The sequence below is a fragment of the Balearica regulorum genome, chromosome 8 (genome assembly GCF_011004875.1).
Source record: "Balearica regulorum gibbericeps isolate bBalReg1 chromosome 8, bBalReg1.pri, whole genome shotgun sequence".
Classification (NCBI taxonomy): domain Eukaryota; kingdom Metazoa; phylum Chordata; class Aves; order Gruiformes; family Gruidae; genus Balearica; species Balearica regulorum.
In genome coordinates this window covers 11,716,548-11,738,113 of record NC_046191.1, presented here as the reverse complement: position 1 = coordinate 11,738,113, position 21,566 = coordinate 11,716,548, and the positions used below count along the sequence as shown (strand labels likewise).

At 56.3% G+C, this 21,566-nt stretch overlaps 1 protein-coding gene across 5 annotated transcripts in view; it reads left to right on the top strand.

Annotated features, from left to right (window-relative positions):
• Window positions 1-21,566, top strand: part of RNF220 (ring finger protein 220) — a 228,838-nt gene that overhangs the window by 93,711 nt on the left and 113,561 nt on the right. For 3 of the 5 annotated variants that reach the window (XM_075759605.1, XM_075759607.1, XM_075759609.1), the window contains one exon: window positions 964-1,038. The exons of the other annotated variants lie outside the window; for them this stretch is intronic. In XM_075759605.1, the coding sequence (XP_075615720.1) occupies window positions 964-1,038 (75 nt within the window). The remainder of the gene's footprint in view (window positions 1-963; window positions 1,039-21,566) is intronic. 5 annotated transcript variants of the gene reach the window in all.

The window sequence follows — 21,566 nt, the reverse complement described above, 5'->3', positions numbered from 1 at the left end:
TGTCCTTCTCTTCCCCCAGCCCCCTCCCCAACTTCCCCCCCCCCCGGAGCAGCAGCTCTTCAGCCTCATCTGTTAGGATCAGGAGGAGAGAGGCGACTTCTCTCCATCCATCATGAGCGGAGTTCGCGCTATTAGATGATTAAAGACATTTTTTATAATATTTGGAAGAGGCTTTGAAATGTCTCTCAAACAGTGTGATTAATACCTGCTTAACCCTCGCCTGGCCGGGATGGTGTGGTGGGGAGACGGGTGCATCCCCAGGCAGGGGTCCCCCGGGCATCTCAGCGGTCGCCCGGCCGTTGGGCACCCCGAGCCCTGACAAGGTGTGATTCATGAGTGCAGGGCACCTGCAGGAAGCTCTGGCCTCCAGGCAGTTCCTAACGCACCGGGGACTTGGTGGTTTCTGAGGCTGCAACGGCCGGGGCAGGAGGAAGCGGTGCCTGCCCCCTCCCCAGCGCTTACACAAGAGGCCCCAGGGCTGTGCCAGTCCGGGTCTGCAAGCTGGACCATCCCACATGGATGCTGTGGATTTCAAGGGTGGGCAGGGAGAGGGGGTGAGCAGCCTGTGCCCATTCCTGGCTGTCCTGAGCTGGTGGGCTGATCGCTTTCCTCATTTCCCTTTTGTTTGCCTCTCTGGATGACTCACTCTCAGAACCAAGTCTCTCCAAAAAAAAAAAAAAAATCAATCATGAGCATCTAGATGCTCCGGTAGGATCCACCTTTAGGATGTTGCATCCTTGCTCAGAGTTTGCCATAAAGACCCGTGGGGCTGGTGGACACGTTCATGATAAAATTTGTGTCGGCATCGTCTGGTACCTGCCAAAGGCCAAATCGCTGATGTTCACTGACATTGGTTCCCATGGGGGAGTAGAGATTTGGCCTCGGATGGGGAAAGGATGCCCGCCTCCTTTGATCACAGGTGCAATGTTTCATAATCTCAATTTCTTGTCAATTGATTGCCAGATAGAAGCGACAACCAAAGAGGGCCCCAGGCGTCTGCAACTGCCACTCATCGTATGATTTTAACTCTCCCCCTCTGTAAGTTTGCATTATTTTCTTCTTCTTGTTGTTGTTATCCAAAGAAACCTGCCCTCCCTCCCCCTCCAAAAAGCCTCCCAGAAATCCCAATGCCCTTGTCAATTTGATATTCAATGTACAAATAGTTGAGAAGGGTTAATGCATGATTAATAGGCGTTTTATTAAAATGGTTAATCTGTCATTAGAGAGTCCAAAAGATCAATAGATTTCTTATAATCGTGGCTTAAAATCATCTTTAGCGCCACTGCTTATAGGCTTAAGACCGTGGGCAAGATGTTTAGGGGACCTGGGAGTCTCCCGTTAACTCCTTCTAACCCTTCTGCCACCTGAAGTGTGACCCAAGGTCTCCCGCAGATGGAGAAAAGCCGACACAGGGCTGCACGTACTGTTATGGTTACCATCTACCTTATTATTTATGGGTATTAAAATTGTCACACCTGAGCAAAAGAAAAGGGAAATGGAAAGAGGGAGAAAGTGGGAATGCAGCTGGATAAATGCTCTTTGTTACGACCGTCAGCAGCGCCCGAGCGGAGCGAGGCGGGGGCATGGCTGCGTTGTCTCCGATCCATTAGCGCCGTTGCAAAGCAGCAAGCGTTGGCCAAGCATCACCCCGTCGCAGCCGTGCTCCTTCACTAATGAGCGCTGCCTTGCACGCCAGGGTGGGGCGCGGAGGTCCCAGCCTTGCATGGAGGGGGAAGCCATGTCCCTGGTGTGAGGCAGGGTGGCAAAGAAGGACCAGCCCACATCACCTGAGTCCCATCCGTGTCCTCAGCCCCAGAGGCTGCTTTCCTGGCAGCTGGATGATGTTGGGCCTGGTTGACCCAAGCCTTAGGGATGCCTGGTCCAAGCTGCTTTTTGATAATTCGGGTGATACTGTGACAAATCCCAGAGACGCTGAGCTGCCGACCCCCAGCGCGAGGTCTCTGCGGGAGGAGGTGCTGTTTAGACAGGCTGACACGGGAGCGGCTGAGCTAGTGCAGGCTGGGGGGGAGCGCAGCCCCCTCTCTGCCCCCTAACCGCCCGGCAGCATCCTCTCCTCCGCGGCAGAGGAGGGATCCTGAGGTCACACGGGGGGGCTGGTGGAGCTTGGACGGCAATGCGGAGCGCCGCAGGAGCACTGCGCTCTGAGCACGAGGCAGGGCAGCTGGCAGTGGCACGTGGTCCCTGAGCGATTTTGGCTATGGATGTTGCTGGGCCACCTGTGCAATGGAGACCAAACTTGCTGCCTACTAGGTGGAGTAGATGTTGGAGCCTACCCAAGGTTGGAGACCCTTGTTTGGAGGCTGTTGGGAGCTGGTGCTCTCCAGTAATTTGGCCTCCACTGCAGGCCCCTCCCTCACCTCCTCGCCCTGTGTGGGGGCTCAGCCCCGCTCCCCACCGGGCTCTGCTCCCTGCCCGACCCCACAGCCCGTGCCGGCCAGCTGGCCTCAAACCACCAGTGCTCGGTGTGGGGCTGGGCGGAGATTTTCCAGACCCCCTGGGTCCAGCCCTCTCCATCCCTGCCTCATTGCTTATTTCCGAGCCATTATGTTCGACAGGGAGAATTTGTTTCTGTCCAGAGCAGATCCCCGGACAGTCTCAAGCCTCTGAGGATTTATCATCCTGAGCTTTTGTTTGTGGGTCTCCAGGACCCTCTGCCCCACAGCCGAGCCCAGATGCTTCTCTGTCTCCTCCATGGAGCCTGCTGCCCCCCAGGAGCACTGACCCCTCTCTTCCCCCACAGATGCCCAGGCGTGCAGGCTCCCCTGCACACGCTTGCCTGCGAAGGCCACTGCCGGGGCAGGGTGCTGTGGTCACAGCAGCAGGGGACATGTCCTACCTACCGGGAAGGAGATGGCTGTGGCTCCTTCTGGCTTAGCTCCCCAGGGCTGCCAAGGGAGGTGGCCCAGGGCAGGGCATGCTGGGCTGCCAGCACAGAAATCCCCCGGGATCCCTAGGTGACGTTCAGCCTGCCCCGGGACTGGTGGCATGGAGCCTGGGCTGGTCCCCCCCAGCCCCCAGATTGCATCCCTGCTTCCAGCCCTGCTCTGCAGCAGCTGGGAGGGCCGGGCAGAAGCGAGGTGTGAGCCCCTTCGCTTGTCTCGGGGGTCAGCACTGATGTCCCCTCGTGACTAATAGAGCTGAAACAGCGGCAGCCGCCTGTGCCAAGTGACAGCGAGGTGACAGCGGGGCCGGCGCAGGTGCCAGCGCCACTGGCTGCACTCTCCATCTAGGCAGATGTTCCGCTGCCCCGTGGTCGTGGTGGTGAGGATTTGGGGTCACTCTCAGCAGGTTCAGGTCTATCAGGACAGAGCCATCAGCTGGCACAGGGAGCAACTGGGGTTGCATTTCCAAATCGCCACCGCTGCTGCATTAGATGGGGACCCCACTTGCCACCAGCCTCCTGCTCGCTCTCCTTCTGTCCCGGCGGTGACAGAAAGCTGCTCTGGAGGCCGGTGGAGTGTGACGGAGAAGGAGAGGGGTGCAGGGCTGCTCCACCAAAGCACCACCCCCTCAGCCCCGTCCCCTCCCTGGCCGCCCACATTCCTCCGCAGCAGCGCCAGGAAGGGGGGGACCAACCTTTGGCATGTTTATTGACACTCCCTGAGTTCATACTGCTACTCTACAATCTTTCCCGGAGATTATTAAGAATTAATTGATCACTTTTATATTCCCCCCCGATACCCAGTGCCGTTTCGCGACAGGCAGCGGGAGGAGGGAAGGGAGACGGGAGGAGGGCGGGGTGTGTGTAAAAAACACACTGATAAATGTTAATTACTCTTTTACAGCCCTTGTCAAATTCCAAAGCAAGTCGTAAATTCATTAAACTCTAACGGATTAAGCACATGCAGCTTATTTAGTTGCCATAAACAAGATCATTTGGATGTTGATTTTCCCCTTTTTATTGCTGCAGCAGAAAAGGGGAAAAAAATCAGATGAGGGAAGCAGTTGGTGGTTACCAGGGAGTCAGAAAAGTTTGGATTTATTTCGTATCTTGCTTTCTTGCTCTGTGGCAGTTCTCTGCAGCACGTTCGTCTTCGCGTTGTGCCTGGGCAGCTTCTTGCTAGGGAGCGTGGCATTCCCAGGAGCCGTGTCCGTGCCCTGAGCGGCCGAGTCTGCGTGGACAGCCCTGGGACAGAGGGCCATGCTGCACAAAAGGTCTCTGTGTCGTCTCCATACCCCAGTGCTGAGGGTCTTAAAGACCCAAGCGAGATCTGGATGAGCAGAGATGGGATACTCAAACAGCTTTTGGTGGTGGTTTTGGGCTGGGCTGGCTGCTCTGCGCTCCATCGTGCTGGGACGTCTTCGAGGGTAGGCTGTCTCCAGCGAGGCTCAACCCGGCCCCTGGGATGCTCAGGTCTGCTCTCAGCCACGCTGCAAGCGATTGTACAGGCAGAGTTAGCATAAAAGCAGCTCTGCTCATTTTGGGATGTTTCAGCCCACTCAAGTGCTGTCCTCAAGGCGCTGACTGTGGCCAAGAGAGTGGGACATGTCCCCAGCCAAGCCGGGCCACGGGGGAGAGGAGGCAGGGAAGGGACACCATGCTGGCGGGGATGGACAGGGCACCTTTGGCTGCTCTGAACACGGGGACGTGGCCAGGCTCAGCGAGCTTGCCATCCTCTACATGCACGTGTTAATAATCCAGGCTGACCTCCTGAGCTGTGGGAGCAGGGGAAGGAGAATGAGAGGAGGGTCACGGAGATTAATTAATACTCAGGGCTCTAATTACGAGTTTCTTCAACACTGGGCTTCTAATGAGGAACAGGCGCTGAGGCAGCCCTGAGTCCTGCTGCCCCCCAGCTGGCCCTGCTGAGACATCTCCTGCCTCCTTGCAGGGATGGTTTTACTGGGAGAGGGACAGGAGTTAGCCCCCAGCCACCGGCATCTCCCACTGGGGCTCTGGGGCTCCAGGCTGCATGGCTGAGAAGTTGCCACGCTGCTGTGTAACCCCATCCGTGCCTTGGGCTGAGCACCAGAGACCTGCTGCCATCCCCAGCACACCCAGCTCCCTGCTGGGGTTCAGTACCCGAGCATGGGACGGGAGCAGGAGGTGGCTTGGGGGGACCAGAGGACCTTGACGTGTGTTCGTCAGCATCTCCCAGCCTCCGGTGAGGCTGTGCTCCTCCAGAGCTGCAGGCAGCCGTGCACTGCAGGCAGCAGAGGGAACTCTAAACACCTCACTGGAGCTCGCTGCCTGGCTGCTGCCGGAAAAATTTAGGGCTTTTGCTTCAGAGTCCTCAGCAGCACTTCATCTAAAGGAAGTGACCTGGGCGGTGGAGGGGCAACCGCCTTCCTCCAGCCCTGTCTGAGCCCATCTCTGAAACAGGTACAGCCTGGGAGGGTCTGAGCTGTGGGCACATACCGCCCTGGCCCTGCTCCCTTCTGTGTTTGCCTCTTGGAGGGCAGAGGGAAGGAGAGGAGCCGCTGAAGTTCTCAAATAAGGCAGCGATGGGGTGCCAACCTTCAGAGCCCTGTTCTTCACCCTGTTCCTTGCAGCACGTACAACATGCGCAGACAAGTACCAGCAGAAGCATCCCTGCCCACCGGGTCCCTCCGTGCTTTCCCGCTGCGTGGAGGTGCCCTCCAGGGATCTCCCCAGGCTTCCGAGCACGGACGGGGCATCCAGGGGTTAACGGAAGGAACATGTCCCATGCTAAGCAGTAGCTAACAGCCACTAGCTAATAACTTTATGGCTTCAAAGCAGGGCATTTATCATGCTGAAGTTTGTTTATGCACTAGTTATAAGGCACATTATACCAGTGCTGTGTTTGGCTGATAAATTCTCCATGACAAGCGAGGCTACCAATGAGGACTCAGTGAGTCCAAAAGACCAGTAGCTTTTTCCTGAACTCTGCTTTCCAAGATAAGGATGTTTTTTCCCTCTTTTGTTTTGTAAGGAAAGAAAAAAAATTGACAACCTTAAAACTCAAAAAGAAAAAAAAAGGGGAGATTTTTGTTCTAAATAGGTTGCCTGATGCTATGGTCCCCCACTGCGGGCAGAGGAGAAGGTCCCAGTCCTGGCGAGGACCAGGCGGGCTGTGTGTGAGCACGTCCGTGATGGCAAGTGATGCACGTGGGCCCGTGCCGGGAGACTGGGGCAATGTGCTGAGTGGGCAGTGACAGCTCGTACGGGCTCTGGGTGTCCCCAGGAACAGCATACCTCAGTCCCAACTGCCTTCAGGGAGGGTATTTTTTGGGTAGAAGTGTCAGAGGGCACTCCGGCAACCCTCTAGTTCTGCCCAGTGTTTTTAAAATGAGCCACAATCACAGCACTGGTCACAATTTTGAGACTGCACGCATGTGCGATTTGTTGCTGAGCGCAGCTGCTACATTCACCTGTACCCCCTCACTGCTGGGTTAAATTGCTTTAATCCTGCTAATAATAATGACCTTCACATTTCTGGCTTGCTCTATCACAGAAGCCAAACCCACTTTGCAAACATTAACGAGCTCAGCCTCCCAACTCCGTGCAAACACGATGGGTCAGGATTATTTTTCCTGCTGCGGCAGTGGGGAAACTGAGGCATAAAGCAAGGAGATGACTGGTCTGAGCCTACCCAGAGGGACACCGCTTGCTCTAACCAGTCGACCTCACCTTGGTCCTGTGTGGACCAGTGCAGGTTTTTATGGATCTCACCTGTGGAGCAAAAGCTGGGGCTGTCTGGCTGGTGGGATGCAGCAGGACAAACGCTGGTGCTGGGACCTGCTTCCATAGTGCCACCAAGGTGGTTCATGTGTCAGCACCCTTTGCTCCTGCCAGGGAGCAGGACCCATGCTGCAGGATGCTTGGAGGGGGGATTGGGGTGTGCCAGCTCCGCCTGGCCCCTTCCCTGTGGGACCATGTCCCTCCATCCTGCTGCACGAAGCAGAAAGCCTCCCTCCATGGTTTGCTGCTCGGGGGCAAAGCCCAGCCAGCGGGCATGTGGGCGCACACCTCCTTGCACGCAACTGTGCTCATCACGTGCAGCCGTGGGTGCTCCCCGGCGAGGGCATCTTAGCGCATTTACCTGTGCACGCCTCTGTGCACATGTATGGATGTGCATAAGCATGGATTCGTTAGCGCACTATGCGTGTACACATATAAAATGTACATCTCCATCTCCGTGTGCTACATTAGGATCCCTCCACAGCTGCCCACCCGCATGGGCATCCCCAGCCGTGTAGCTGTCCCAGCCTGCAGATCTCCGGCCGTGTACCTGTTGCAACCCCAGCTGCGTACCTGTGCCGGCGTGCGCGGCCCCGGCCGCGGCTCTGCATCGGTGACTGCGTGCAGTGGCCCCTGCAGGCTGTAAATATTGCCAGTGTGGCAGGGAGGTTGAGCGGTTTATGGCTCAAGGTCAGGCCCATGAATCATAAAAAGGTGTCGGAAGGAGCATTAACTCCTAGCCTTCGCTCGGTCTCTGTGTGGTTTCAGGCGGGGCCCCGGAGGCAGTGATTAAAGGGTGCACCTTCCCCTTTCAGTTTTACGGTAAAAGGAAAGCAGTAAATTAGAAGCCCACAGGCTAGGGCAGGCCAGGTCCCGCCAGCACAACAGCTAGGCAAGTACCTGCCGTGCGCCCCGAGACCCTGTCGCCAGCTCTGTGTCCCCCCCGCCGGCACGGCCCCCGCGCAGCCCCTTCCCGTGGCAGCCCCTTCCCCGGCAGGCTCGGGCCGTGTGCCGGGCAGGTGGCTGTGCTCATGGTGGGTACGTCGCTCCACCCTCGCCCGGCCGATGGCTTGGGACGGCCGGGGGTGCTCAGCCCCGCTCACCCCACGGAGCCGCAGCGCCTCTTGCTCTGCACCTTTTTATGACTCCAGCTATAATTAACTTGAGTAATAAAATTTTTTGAATCCAAATAGATATAATTAACATTTAATACCCTTGTTTTCTTGCGAATTGTCAAGACTATTAAGAACTGAGTATTGATCGAAGAGGTGCTATTTCTGCTGCTGAGGTGGGATTGCCGGGGCAGAGGCAGAAAACCCCAATAATGGTCAGGTCTCTGCCCCACATCTGGACCTCGAGACAGTGGGTTGGGGCTGGGGAGAGCTGGGGCGATGCCCAGCACTGCGGGGCTGACCCTGGCCCAGCTTGGCTGTGGCAGGGAGGAGGAGAAGGCGGCTGCTCACAGGATCCTACTTTTTTCCTATAGCTCAGCTATAGGTAGTCTCCAGCACTGCAGACTGGTGGTAGGCACTCAGGCGTGGGGCATTGCTGGAATCAGTGTGTGCTTTAAACCCACGGTCTCCCAGAGAAGGGCTTTTGGGGATGGAGGAGGTGTGAAGGCACCCTGCCCCATCCTCATCCCGGCAGCAGTGTCATCCTCCCGAGCCTGACCCAGCTGGCAGCTGCCCTGGCATCCCTGGCTCGTCCCCACCGCCGTCTGCCAGGCTGGTGAGCGGGACGTGGGACATATGCAATAATGCTTTCCCCGAGCTGCTGCTGCTGCAGCCAGCCCTGATTAGGTGCATAGGGCCGTGCATAGTGCCGGGCACGTTTGGCCATTGCCAGGCTGATTTCCTCCAGCTCCTGCCAGCTTGGCATGGCTGCTCACCCTCCAGACCTGCCCGCCGGACCTACAGGCTGCAGGTCAGGCTGCCACCACCAGCCTGGTACCTGCGACAGCAAGAGCCCAGGGGCAGGCTGGGATCTGGAGCACATCTGCCCTGGGGACGCTGCACATCTGCGCAGGTACCGCAGCCCTTCGGGCCCCTGGCAGCCAGTGGGGAGGCTGAGGCTGGGCTGAATGAAAAGCCCAGGCATGTGCTTTGCCCCTGTCCCTGGGCTGTGTTGAGCATTAGATGTCTCTGAGGAAGGGAGAGAGGGAGCCTAGCAGCTTGCAAGGAGGCAAAATACTTCTTGCCCTAAAAAAAAAAAAAAAAAAAAAGGCTTTTTTCCCCTGGGGAATGGCATTACAGAGCCCTGGAATTGACGGTACTGCCAGAGCTGATGGATGGTGCCGGCGGAGGGAGCAAAGCAGGTCAGCAGAGCAGAAACCAGCAGGCACAAAGAGAGAGCATCCCCGCTCACCAAGGCAGGCGGTGACACCCTGTGCCGGGGCTGGGCCCACAACAGCCCCCTCTCTGTTGGGCTGCAGAGCCGGCACAGCTGGGGTACCTGGGGTGCCATCCTGCGATGCCCCCGGGCTCACCCCAACTGCACCCGCCAACAAGAAGGGCCTTTCTTCATCTCCGCACAAGCCCCGATTGTTCGACCGCTTCCCCTGCCACCGCCTTGTGCTTCTGCTCTTCCCAGGGACGGTTCTGGGAGGAAAGGGAGGACTTGCAACATCTGCATGGCCAGAGCTGCTGGGGCTTCAAGGTTTCTAAAGGGGCCAAGGCTACTCGGGCAGCTCCACACCAGGACATCTCAGTCCTCTCGGCAGCTCTGCTGTGTAACCATGCAAGCCCACGACCCACCCGGGCCTCAGTTTCCCCACCAGTGCCTGAGGTCCTGCTCTGCCTTTGCAGATGTTCTGCGAAGAGTGGGCGCGTGCATTTGAGCCAAGGCACCCCCCAAGAATGGGAGAGCTGCAGTGCTGACCGCCCAGGGCAGCCTCGGCGCAGGCAGCCGTGTTGCCAGGTGCTCTGCCTTCCCTCCTGGGCACACTGCATCCTGCTGGCCATCCCAGAGCTGAGAAGGGAGAAACTGAAAGGTGGAAGGCTGGGCGGGTGTGAGTCTCTGAGGACAGCTTCAAGCAGGGACCTGGCCAAGTTTTGAGGCTGATGGTGGCAGGAACCGAGTTTCTGTAAATGGGGGTGGTGGTTGTGGGGAAAGATTGAAAGACGGGGCAGCTGTGCTAAATCAGCCCTAACCTCACTGAAACTTGTGTGCAGCTTCTGCTTCCTCATGAGAGACACCCAGACAGCCTCCCGCAGGAGAGGTGACAACAGCTTGCGGTGATGCGGGGGGGATGCTGGCTGTTGTGATGTGATGGGGGCTCACAGACACCCACTCCAGCCTGGGAGCCCCCAGCTCTGCCAACGGGAAGCGTCTCCTTCCCGAGCACTGTCCCCATCAGGCACGTGTGGGAGGGCAGGATCTGTCCCCATCAGCCATGCGTGGGAGGGCAGGATCTGTCCCCATCAAGCACGGGTGGGTGGGCAGGATCGGGAGGAGCCTGGAGTGCAGGCAGGTCACACTGAGCTGCAGAAAGTGTCAGCTCTTTGGAGGGCTGGGGTAAAACGAGGGTGCAGCGAGCCCAGGCTTGGGGTCCAGGACTGCAGGCTGCTCCCTGTCTCTCTTGAGGGGTCAGCGGGACCTTCTCCTCTCTTCCCCCTGAGCATAAGGAGGAGAACAAGCTCCTGCCTCAGCTGGGAGGCCATAGCCCTTTGCCCAGGTCGCCCTGGGTGGAGGCTCACAGTGCCCTCCAGGGATGCAGAGCTGCACTGCCCTCCTGCAGCCTGGGGACAGGCAGCGTGGCAGGAAGGAGCCCAGGCGTCCTGGCTCCCGTCCTGTGCTTTGTATCCAGCGGGAGGATACACCTGAAGCTGCTAGGCTGGACGGATGTATCTCTGGAGGGATCTGAACCCCAAACTGTCATCTTTGCTCTCCAATAAGCCCTGCTGCCAAGTCCCTCTGCAGCACAGACCACTGCTCCAGCAGCTGTGAGGAGGAGGAGGAGGAGTGCAGGGAAAGGGCTCAGCTTCAAATCAATTCAGAGCACTGTGATAAGAATCTCTTATCACCCTTGTCATTGTAATGGCTGGAACTGAAATGTCGGGCTGAGTGAGGGCCAGATTTCTGCACAACCGGAGGTGAGGAAGAGACAGGCCGCAGCAGGGAGGCAGCAGTGGCTCTGGGATGAGGTCCCAGCACCTCAAGCACCTGCTTGCTTTGTCCAGCGACAGCCAAAACCAGCTCTCCCTTCCCTTCCCAGCCTCAGGGCTGCCCCATCTCCTTCCCCAGCTCCTTACAAGGACGAGGAGCTCCCAGTGACAGGGGTCAAATGCGGTGAAGGAATGGGTCCAGGAGATCCAGACCACACATGGGGGTAAGGGGCACACAGAAGAGCAGCGCAGAGGGCTGAGCATTGACAAGAGACACCAGGAGTGAAAGGAAGAACTGGGAAGCTCCTGCTCCCCCCTCTGCAGCTACCTTCAGCCTCTTCCCACCTCCCCCTGGGCCAGGCTCAGCCCTTCGGGGAGGTGCAGCACAGGAGCGAGACAGGCACCCGGGAGCCATGGAGCTGACAGGGATCTGGCCAGGGTTTCCAGGCCTTTGGGAATTCCTTCTGTCCCCATTACTGTCCAAAAGCAGCTTTTCCAACGGGTAAGGAAAAGGGAGCCGATAAGCTTACGTGCTCTGGGCAGTATTAGACGAGACAGTGGGAGCATCAAGTGCCCTCAGCTGTATGGAGGCTCCCGCAGAGCCCTGCAGCACGCTCTGCCTCTAACCCCTCGTGCTTCTCCCCTATGTTTTATTAACAACTGTTGATCGGGATTCCAAGGTCGTCTGGCCGTGTAGAGACACAGATAAAATCTAAGGCTGGCGCAGTCCCCTGCGTCTCTGGTCCCACCAATCTCTCTATCTACAATGTCTCTCCTCCTGCTAAGCTTTCCTCTGGCGGACAAGCCCCAGAAGGTTAGACGGGGTCCTGCGGCAAGGCCACTGCTCTGTCCTCCTCCGATACCCATGCGGCTGGGGGATGTGTTAGCTTTCTGCTCTCTCACCCCGTTCCCCTTTGCCGCGGCGGTGCAGGATGTCCTGCTGCCAGGTGGGGACGGCCAGGCAGGGACCGCAGTGCTGAGGAGGGCAGCGCTCCTCCGAAATGCTTGCTGAGGGTGTGTGGCTGCCTGGGAGGCTTTGCTGCTGGCTCCACGCTGTTGGTGGCAAAAAAACCCCCACGTTTGAAAGGCCCCATGAGCCCCCTGTGCACGGGTGCCCTGCCATTGGGTGCTCCTGGCCAGGGCGAGGTACCCTGGTGCACTGCAGAACTGGGGACTTGCACAGCGGGGGCTTTACCAGGCCCAACTGTTGTTCTGCTGGAGAGGACAACTCTGAAGCTATGGACTGGTTTTTCCTATCATGGACCAGACACAGGTTTCAGCTTGGTGGTCGGGGAGCCGGTGGGCAGGGGTGCTCACACCGAGCAGCCCACCGCTCCAGAGAGGCACCTCGGGACTCGCTCGTTTAATTCCAGGAGGAGCAGTGTCAGGTTGAGTGGAATTGGCCCTGCCAGAGGATTTATTCATTTCTCCTTCCCTCTGCCTCCTGCCAGGGGCTGCACTAAGATCCCGTGCTGCACAGTCATCTCGCTAAAGCCGAGGGGGGCTTAGTGCTTAAACGGTTTTCATGCCATCACGGAGTTTAGTGCTTGTCAACAAGTCCGAGGTCTTGCCGAAAAGCCTTGACAAACAGAGCAGCGGGGAGATGGGGAGAGTGGGCATCTGTGCTGGAAAAGGGGGGGAGCACATGAACGGGGTCTCCAAACAGCTCTGCATACATGGGAATGTCGCATACCCAGCTCCGCATATCCCCTCCAGCACAGAGACTAATTTGGCCGTCCTACCCTCCAGCAAGAGGTGTATTTGGCCCAGCTCTAAGTTTAAACCTCATGGAGACACCTTCATTAAACCTAATTAATGAGAAAAAGCAGAGCTCGCTCATGTTTTTTAAGCCCTTGCTTTTGTAGGCTTTTGCAGAAATAGCTGTATGCATACAAATATATTTTGTGCTCTGTATTCTTCAAGCTGCTTTTACTGCTGGGGTGAGCGCGGAGCAGGCAGGGCTGAGTGCTGTTGCAGTAACATGCTGGCTCTGCAGATGGGGATAGCAGAGCTCAGAAACCAAACCTGGCTCCAGATGCCACTTAAAAAGCTTGCTCTGCCTGGGGAGGGTGAGGAAGGCACCCTCACCTCCTCCACCTCAGCCTGCCCCACTGGGAGGAAAAGACCTTAAACTCATCTTCTTTCCTTTTGAGGAGCTGGATTTTCCAGAGATGAATTCGCTTAAGCATGGGATAGTTCAATTCAAGCTCGGGGACGCAGATCTGGCACGGTGTGGAGCTGCAAAGCCCACGGCATGGGTGAGCAGTGGTCTGGAGGCCACTCGTCCTGTGGTCTCCCAGGGAATCACCCCACACCTTGGTGGCGGCATGGGGAGCGAGGAGGCACGCATGACAGGGCAGGCTGTGCTGAGCAATAGGAGCCTCCACGACACACGCTCCTGCGGGATCTGCTGCTGCCGGTGGGTCGCCCAAGTCAAGCGTTTGAGCAGGATTCAGGGGAGAGCTGGGTAGTTTTATGGGCAGTAATAGTATTTACAGCCCTGCTGGCTGAGGCACCAATCCAGGGGGAAGGGAGCCCCCTCCCCAGTGAAAACCGGATTGCAACACTATCCCACCTCCAGCCTTCCAAAGGACAGGATTTGGCCCCGTACTTTTTTTTTGAAGCATCCTTGGTTGACTAACGCCCCATGAACCCGTGGGTTGGTCCCACCTGGCACAGCTGGCATTCCTGTGCTGGTGAGGTCCTCACCTGCTGTAAACTCACACTTCTCCCTGGAATAAGCCCTCCATTTTCATGGGAAGTGCCAGAGATCTTCTTTCTTCACCCCACTCCTTGGCTTCATCCTACCATCCACAGCAACTGCCTTCCTTGGCAGCTCCCCCGCCTGACGGGCAGGGATGGCAGGCAGCCCTGCACACACCCCACATTGTTTTCCCATCACCTGCCACAGGCCCCGTATGTTTTCATTTAGTCGGCATAGGGGAAAGCTGTAAAACATATGTCTGCTTCTCCAGGAGAGAGAAAAAAAAAATTACTCCAACAGCTTGGTCCAGTTAACGGCTTGGGCTCTTGGCTCCACTGTTGGCGTCACAGGGACTTTGTTTCATGCTCTGCGTTAGCTGGTTGCCTTCTCTAGCTGGACCAAGGTGTATGTCTTGGGGGAAGTATATTTGGGGGCAAGGATGCTTGGAGGGGAAGGATTCCCCCAGCGGCTCGGGGAGCGTGGTGGGGCTGTGCTGCCCCCTGAGAGCAGGCAGGCAGGAGCACGTTCCACCCCACCCTCCACGGGCTCCTCCCAGCACAGCTCCCCATCCATCCCATACATTTACCTAACGCTAATGAGACGTATTGATTGGAATGATGGGATTTGTAAAGGTCGCAGGGTTAAAGTACATAAAACCAGCCTTTCTGGAGCTGCAATATCAGGGCCGATGGGTCTGGTGGGAGAGATTAAAGGCCTCGTGCTGCAAGAATGGAGAGAGCTGACAGCAATTACATTTCAGATGTGTGCATAGTTATAACCCCCACCACAAGACAGGCGACCACGTCCCCACCACCGCAGAGCAGGTCTCCAACCCACTGCCTCTGTCTCCCTTTCAAAAGCAGGATTTCAACAGAGCAAATCAGAAAATGGAAGGGGGAAAGGGAGAAAGAAAGACTGGAGATCCCTTTGGAAAGGCGGTGCCCAGCCCCATCACTGCAGCTGGGCTCATACCCGTGTTTTGGGATTCCCAGCTGAGCTGTTACTGCAACGCTGTGCTAAAAATCACATCAGTAGCATCTAAACTCTGAAAACACTGCGGTCCCTTTTGTTAGGGCAGGACTCCCACTACTGGTAATGAGCTGGCAGGTCATTACAGCTCTAGCCGTCCCCCGGAAAGGACCTCCTTTCCCCAGCGGTTCATGCTTGAGGGCTGGAGTAGTCCAGATCCCCAGGACCACAAATGCAGTTGGCTGGAGGTTTGTCCCAGGTCAGGGTTAACAGGCAGGAGGCAAATGGATCCGGACATCACTTTTTCTAGAGGTGTTTCTCGGGCACATCTGGGGATGCTTGGGAGCTCAGTCCCTGGGGCTCTGCTCTGGGCTGCACCCACCAAAGGGGTCTGCTGGAGCTGCAGGGCCAGCCCAGCTCTGGTGGAGTCATCTCACTCCATGATCCCTCCTCACAGGCCCCTCTCTGCATCGTGTGTTTGTTTCTTGGCCTAAAACAGAGAAGAAAGAGCACAGCCAGGAAAGTTGTGTCATCTGAAGGTTCTATGCTTTTAACATCAGGGGCTGGTTCTGGGGCACAGGGGGATAAATGTGTGACTTAGTGGCTTTCCTGGGTCTCCAGAGGGAACAAGTAGACAGAGACACAAGGTAGGCTGAGGGATGCGCTCATATTAGGTAAGGATTAGCGTCAACAGTATCACTACGCACAAACAGCTAAATTAGCTCCATGAGCAAGCTTCATTAGCCCAGGCTTAAAGCCAACTCCAGACAGGAGAAAGGTCAGCTCATCTTGACTTCACATCACCCACTGTACCTCTCATGGCAAGATTAACACCAGGGACTCAGGAAACCTGGCTCCATCTGGCATGACACCAAGCCAAGAACACAAGCAGGGGCTGCGCTTCCCTAGGGATGAATCCCAAGATGAAACCCAGCAGGCAAAAGGAGCCACTTGCCAAGCAAGGAAAGAGGCCCAGTGCTCACCTGTAACTGCCTCAGGCTTAGAGCCTTTCCCCAGTGACAAGGCAGGGCCTAGCCCGTGGTGTGAAGTACCAGTGAGCTAACAGCCCTCGCAGGGCAGTTGTGCACAGGAACCTTCCCCTGCCACCCATCCACACAGGCTGGAGCTTTAAACCCTCACCCAGAGCCCTGCCAAAGGGATCGCACCAGGAGGCAGGAGCATCCCCAGCACTGCAGCTCACCACCAGTCCCAGGCACCCACCCCTGTAGCTCGGTCTTTATTCATCCTCCCGCACACTCTCTTTCACTCTCTCAGATGGTAATGAGTGGTTTGCACTGGGAACTAAATGAAGTTGATTGCCCACTGGTGTCTGCCATTAGTGGTAATTAGTTAAAACATCAGAGTATAAACAGTAAATTGGCTCTAATAATTAATACTAGCACTCAAGCATATGAGAGACACAGAGACTGGGAGAGAAGCAGTAGCAAGCTTGTAAAATCAGCTGGGGCTGCTTTAATTAAAAAAGAAGGAATGTAAGTAACACAGTATTGGAAAAAGGACAAAATCCATCAGGATCTTGCTCGTTAGGAGCACGGTTGTGTCTCCCCTGGAGTGCAGCAGAGCCAAGGGCTTGCCTCGAGCCTCGGGTACCCGCCACTGCGAGATGCGGAGCCCGTGATGCAGGGGCTGTCGCATCCCCGAGGTGCCGGGACACCACTTGTGTGATGAGTTTTAGCCTTGTCACCAGCCTCTTGGGGTGATAGGGAGGATCATAACACATAGATCTGCTCCTGCTGCTGCAGGTGGGAGGTGAGCCAGGCAGATAGGTGGGATAATCCCATGGGATTTTTCAGGGGAGATCTGCTTGGATCAGAGGAGCTGCCTCATTCAGCTGCTCCCTGCTTAATAAGGGCACCCTCCTCTTCTCTTTCCTCCAGCAGCAGATTTGACCCAAGGTGTCCTTTGGGAAGAAGGAGCCGGTGAGGGAATGGGTGGGTCCTGCTGGGGAAGGTTGGGTTTACTCTTAGAATAACAATTTTTTTCTGCAGGTTTTGCCAACCTGCATCCTTCCCCTTCTTCCAGCCACCTTCTTTCCCTGCACACCTTCCCCTTCTCCCAGCCAGTGGCTGCAGGGGGTTCCCATAGCCCTGCCTTGGCAGAAAGCCCTGTGCCTGAAATACTTAATCTTAAAAATATTAATAAAACACAGCATAAAGAAGTAATATTGTCAGTGCTGGGGTGGTGCTGAGCAGCCGATGCTCCCAGGAAGGGGGTGCGGGTTGGTGCTCCCCATGACGGGGCAGCCCTGGGCTCAGGCAGAGGTGGCAGAGATGCAGCATTGGGCAGGAGGGGGAGGCTGCATGTATATCACTATTAATCATCCCCACGTACGTTAACCATGCTAATGTCGTAAGTGACAATAGCCCATCTCAGCTCGTGATTTAGGGTCTGTGAACGGAAGCTGGGCTCCTGGGAGTAAATGCGTGAATCCTCCGCTGGTACTAAACCTTCTAATAAATCTAACGCACACCAAAAAGCCCTGGGCACTAAATCCCAGAATCCGGTAATTGAAACCCTTACAGCTCTCAGAAAAAAAGGTAACCGGTGAGTGGAAGTGAGTGTATGTTTTTACAGAATATACATCCTATCTGCACCTGATTATCTCCAGCAGAGACAAAGGAAACCTGGTGCCTCCTCGTAAAGCACCTCATTCCACAGACTTAAAATAATACCTTTGAAAATAAGAACCAAGCAGCCTCGTGCTGCAGGGGCTGATGCTGTGCTCTGCAGACCCGAGTGGTCAGGAGCAAGGAGCCGTGGCTGCATCCCACCGCTGCCCCAGTCATTGGCAAATGGCACCAGGACTGTGGTGGCCCATCCGTCTGCTGCCCCGGGCTGTAGTGCCTTGGTGTGATGGGGGTCGGTGGGCTGGCACACGCTTGGGGACAGTCACCAAGCTAGCCTGGCTCACACATGGCTTTGCAGCAGGCTGTTAGCACCAGCAGAGGCGCGTTCCTGAGCTGTCCCTGCCCTTCAAGTCATAGGGCAGAGGAAGGGCAGAACGTTCCTGTGGGGCTCAGCATCCTGGCCGAGGTGGGGGGGTGCAGGGCAGGTGCCCGGGGCAGGGTGGGTGAAGGTGTTCCCCCACCAACCAGGTTTTCCGTGCAAGGAGCAGCTGGACAAGCAGAAACACGTGTGTGGGGCTGATCCCTACTTCTGAGAGCAGGGCATTTGCAGGCACAATGAATTCAGCATCCTTCCCACAGCTTTTGTGCTTCTGGTAGCCAATGCTGAGGCTGTTTATTGTTTTGTATACTTGAAAAAAGATCACATTGGTGTTTTATTCTGCTTTTAATCTCTGTTACAGACCACTCTGTAATGCCTTGGCAGGGGACTTAATAAATATAGTCATTTGGATAATGAATGGTGATGATACAGGCGAGCTCAGAGGAGGTCGCAGAGGAGAGATGCTACACAGGGTACCTGGCTGCATTTGGAGGCAGGAGGACCGTGTCCTCCCTGGGATCGCCCCTCCGCGAGGTTCCGCAGCCCTGGCTGGTGGCTGGGATGCAGGGGCTGCCTAATCCTTTCCCGGTTCAGCATCCTTCATCGTGTGAAGAGAGCTGAGACGAGCAGGGATTGATGCAGACCCCTGGTGTCCTGCCCAGTGGTGACCACAAGCCCATCACCCAGTGGGACTAGGGGTGCCCTGTGCCCCTGCACCCTGGGGACCCGGGAGCGTCCCACACATGCCACAGCACAGTTCTCTGCAGCACTTCTGCACAATGGCTTCCTGCAGATTTCTCAGAAACGAGATTGGGGGTTTTTATTCCCCCTCTCCCTACCTTTCCCTTTACCACTGCTTGACTGCCTCTCTGTTTACCAGAGATGTCTCTCGACATTGCCAGAGATCATCCTTGCAGCCCCTCTTGCCATCTCCCACCCGCTGGAGCCCCGCATCCCTCCCGCCGTGCCACCTGCACGCCAGCACACTGGCACAGCCATTGTCCGGTGAAACAGTGCCAGGCTGCGAGTGAGCAGCAACAGCCACCCAGCGTGGCCACCCACCCACATCTCCATCCCGTCCCATCCCGGAGCGCTGGGACCATCCCCTCAGGGACAACCATGGGATTTCCATCGCCTCTCCCCTTCCTCCCCCCCCCCTCCCCAACCTGGGGAGAGCCTGAGCACCCTCATTTCTCAGGTCACCGCTTGGCTAATGGTCTATTAATTTGTTCAATTGTCCCCTGTGAGGCAAACTCAATTTCTGCCCGAGATTCCTCCCCGGCTGTCGACATGGTGATGGATAGGACAAGCGCCTGTCACCGCCAGCCCTGGCGCCCGCTCGGCACGCCGGGCACCCGCGCCGGCCCTCCGCCTGCACGCTGGTGCGGCTCCGGCGGGGCCAATCCGCGGCCTCGTGCCCAAGGATCTGTCTCCGGCAATGAAAAATGACAGAAATATTTAAGGACAAATAAGGTTTACAAACCCAATTTAAAATTATTACGGGAGGCCCTGGCTGCAGATGGGCCCAAGCTGATTCGTGGCGGCAATCAAATCGAATTTCCTTATCGTTGTATTATTTTAGGGCGTTATCTGGCCCCATAATGCAGTTATAAATTCAATTTCATCTGTGAGCGTTCATTGTTTACTGTCGCCTGTTTGCCGGGGAAAATGTAAACACTTCGCAGCCCTTGGCTGCAAAATTAATTTCTGGAGGAAAACGGGAAAGGGGAGAAAAAGCGGAAGGTGCCAAAAAAAAAAAAAGAGAAAACAAGAAAGGTGGTGGCAGGAGCGCTGCCGGGCACGGCGTGAGGGCTGGCCAGGGCACTGGCACCGGCCACGCTGCTTGTGCCAGTCAGCTGCAGGGGCAGGATGCCACCGTGGTGCTGTGCTTGGGACGGCAGTGGATGGGGACGGATGGGGACGGATGGGGACGGGTACCCGGGCGGCATCGGCGGCTCTCACCTCTCCTCCCCGCTGCCACATTTCTCCCCTGTGCAAAAAGAGAAAAAAAAACCCGCAGTGACCTGCTGGGGCTGCCAAGGGAAAGTTGAAGGTCTCCCATTAATTCCAGACTAAAAATGACAAATTCATCTTCTACGACAATTAAATGAAGTCAGTAATTGATGCTAATTGATCTTCAGCCGAGAGGGCTCTTACTGCTTTGCTGTGCTCTCCCCGATGCTCCGGCACTTTCCCCCCTTCCCCGTTCCTCCTCCCCGTGGGCACATCCCCATGGCCGCGGGGACGTCCCCAGAGCCCCGACGGCTGCTCCTGAGCCTGCCCGGCCTGGCCAGCCCTGTGCATCTCTTTCAGCCACTCGCTTCTTGGAGTTTGCATTTATCTTCTGCTGGGTTTTTTTTTTTCTTTCTGGAGGCAGGTACCAGGCCTGGCTGCGTTAGCGACAAAGGATTTATAGCCTACAGCTGTGTAGGTTTCCACTTAATTTTTATAAGCCCAGCATAAGAGCCAGCAGGGGGTAAAGCACACTTGGATTTTCTCTACTTAAAATATTACAATGTTAGCACTTTTGCTTGAGCCCTGAAAAGGGGGCGGTGGGGGGGCTGGATGCGTGTGTGTGTTTGGGGGGTTTTTTGGTGTTGTTTTTTTTTTTTTATTTTTTATGAGAGCCCTTTAATCTCAAGCCAATATGTCAAAATCAAATTAAGCCTTGGAAGGGGAGCGGGCTCAGCGTGCCAAGCTCGCTCGCTGGGTTGTAAATGTACAATTGTTTCTGGGAGCTGTTATTAAAGCGAGGTGACTGCTGCCCATTAAGGGACCCTGACGTCACGTCCTCCAGCCGCGCTCGGGAAGCAGCACTGGGAGGAGAGGGACAGGGCTCGACCGCGCGATGGCCACGGGGAGGGGATGGACCCGCGGCGTCTCCTGAACCCAGGGTGGAGGGAGGGTGGCACCGGGAAGCCCTGGGGACCCTTGGGGACATGGCTTGTGCTTCCATGCAGAAGAGCAGACCCCCCAAGGACCCGTCAGGGCGTGGGTTTGGGGCTTGCAGCAGGGTCTGGGTATTGGAGGTAGGACAGGTTGCTCAGCCAGGACTTCCCCCAGCCCTTCTGGAGAAGCAAAAGGGGGAAATCATGGGGTTTTTTTTCAGTTTTCTGATGAAAAAGTGCCTGTTTGCTTTGGTTGAGAAGCCCATTTCTTGCCCAAGCATAACCCTTTCGGTGGGGTGGTGGTGCCAGCTGAGAGGTGCCTGCAGAGCCCGCTGCAAGGTGTGGGATAGCATCGCTGGTTTGGGGTAGCCGGGGCTTTTTGCCAGGCAATGGTTAGGGGTGGAGGGGGCAAGCCTTTTCCCTAGCGGTTACTGAACCCCCCTGATGCAGAGGCAGGATTTGGGGTGCTCTTCTGTGGGGTACACACCGCAGGGGGAGTCGTGAGCCGTTTGCAGGGGGTTGTACCACGGTGATATGCTGCCGTCAGCACCATCGTAAGTATTTTAAATCCACATTTCTGCTGAGCTTCGCTGCAAGCAAAGTAACAGCAATGACAATACTGTAAAGTATCACTGTTCCTCACTCAAGACAGTTCATAATTATCCATAATGCTGATATCTGACGTTATATTTAGAATGCACAGGCCTTTAAGGTGGTCATTTACCACCTTTTAATTCATGCAGTGAATGAGAAGCACTGGGGGCAGCGGGGAGGTGTGTTGGCATGCTGAGATCTGCTCGCTGCCCTGTCCTGTCCAACCCGACTTCAGCTCCTACAGATGCCGAGGCGGGTGGTCCCTGCTCTATATCCCCAAATCCCTGATTTCACTGCATCGAGATGGGCAGCTTCACGACTCTCTGGGAGCCATCCGGGACTGGATGCTGCAGTCCCAGCACTGGGGCGAGGACCTGGCACAGGGACAGTGAGGAGACCTCACACCTTCTCCTCTCGGCCATGCCATGCTGGGCAAGAGAGATGAACTAACGGACGGGATAATTAGTCCTGGTGAGAGGCAGCGCTAATGAGATGGAGCATAGCGCTGCGCTAACGGGGCTGTCTTGCTTCCAGGACAGAAGACAGGAGCTCTGTGCAGCACTGGGCTGGGTGGAGGTACGAGCTCATTAGGAGCGAGCTGAGAGACATCTAACACGATGCTGTGGGCAGGGTGTCAGTCCCTGGGGTGGGACGTAGGTAGCGGTTCCCTGGATCGG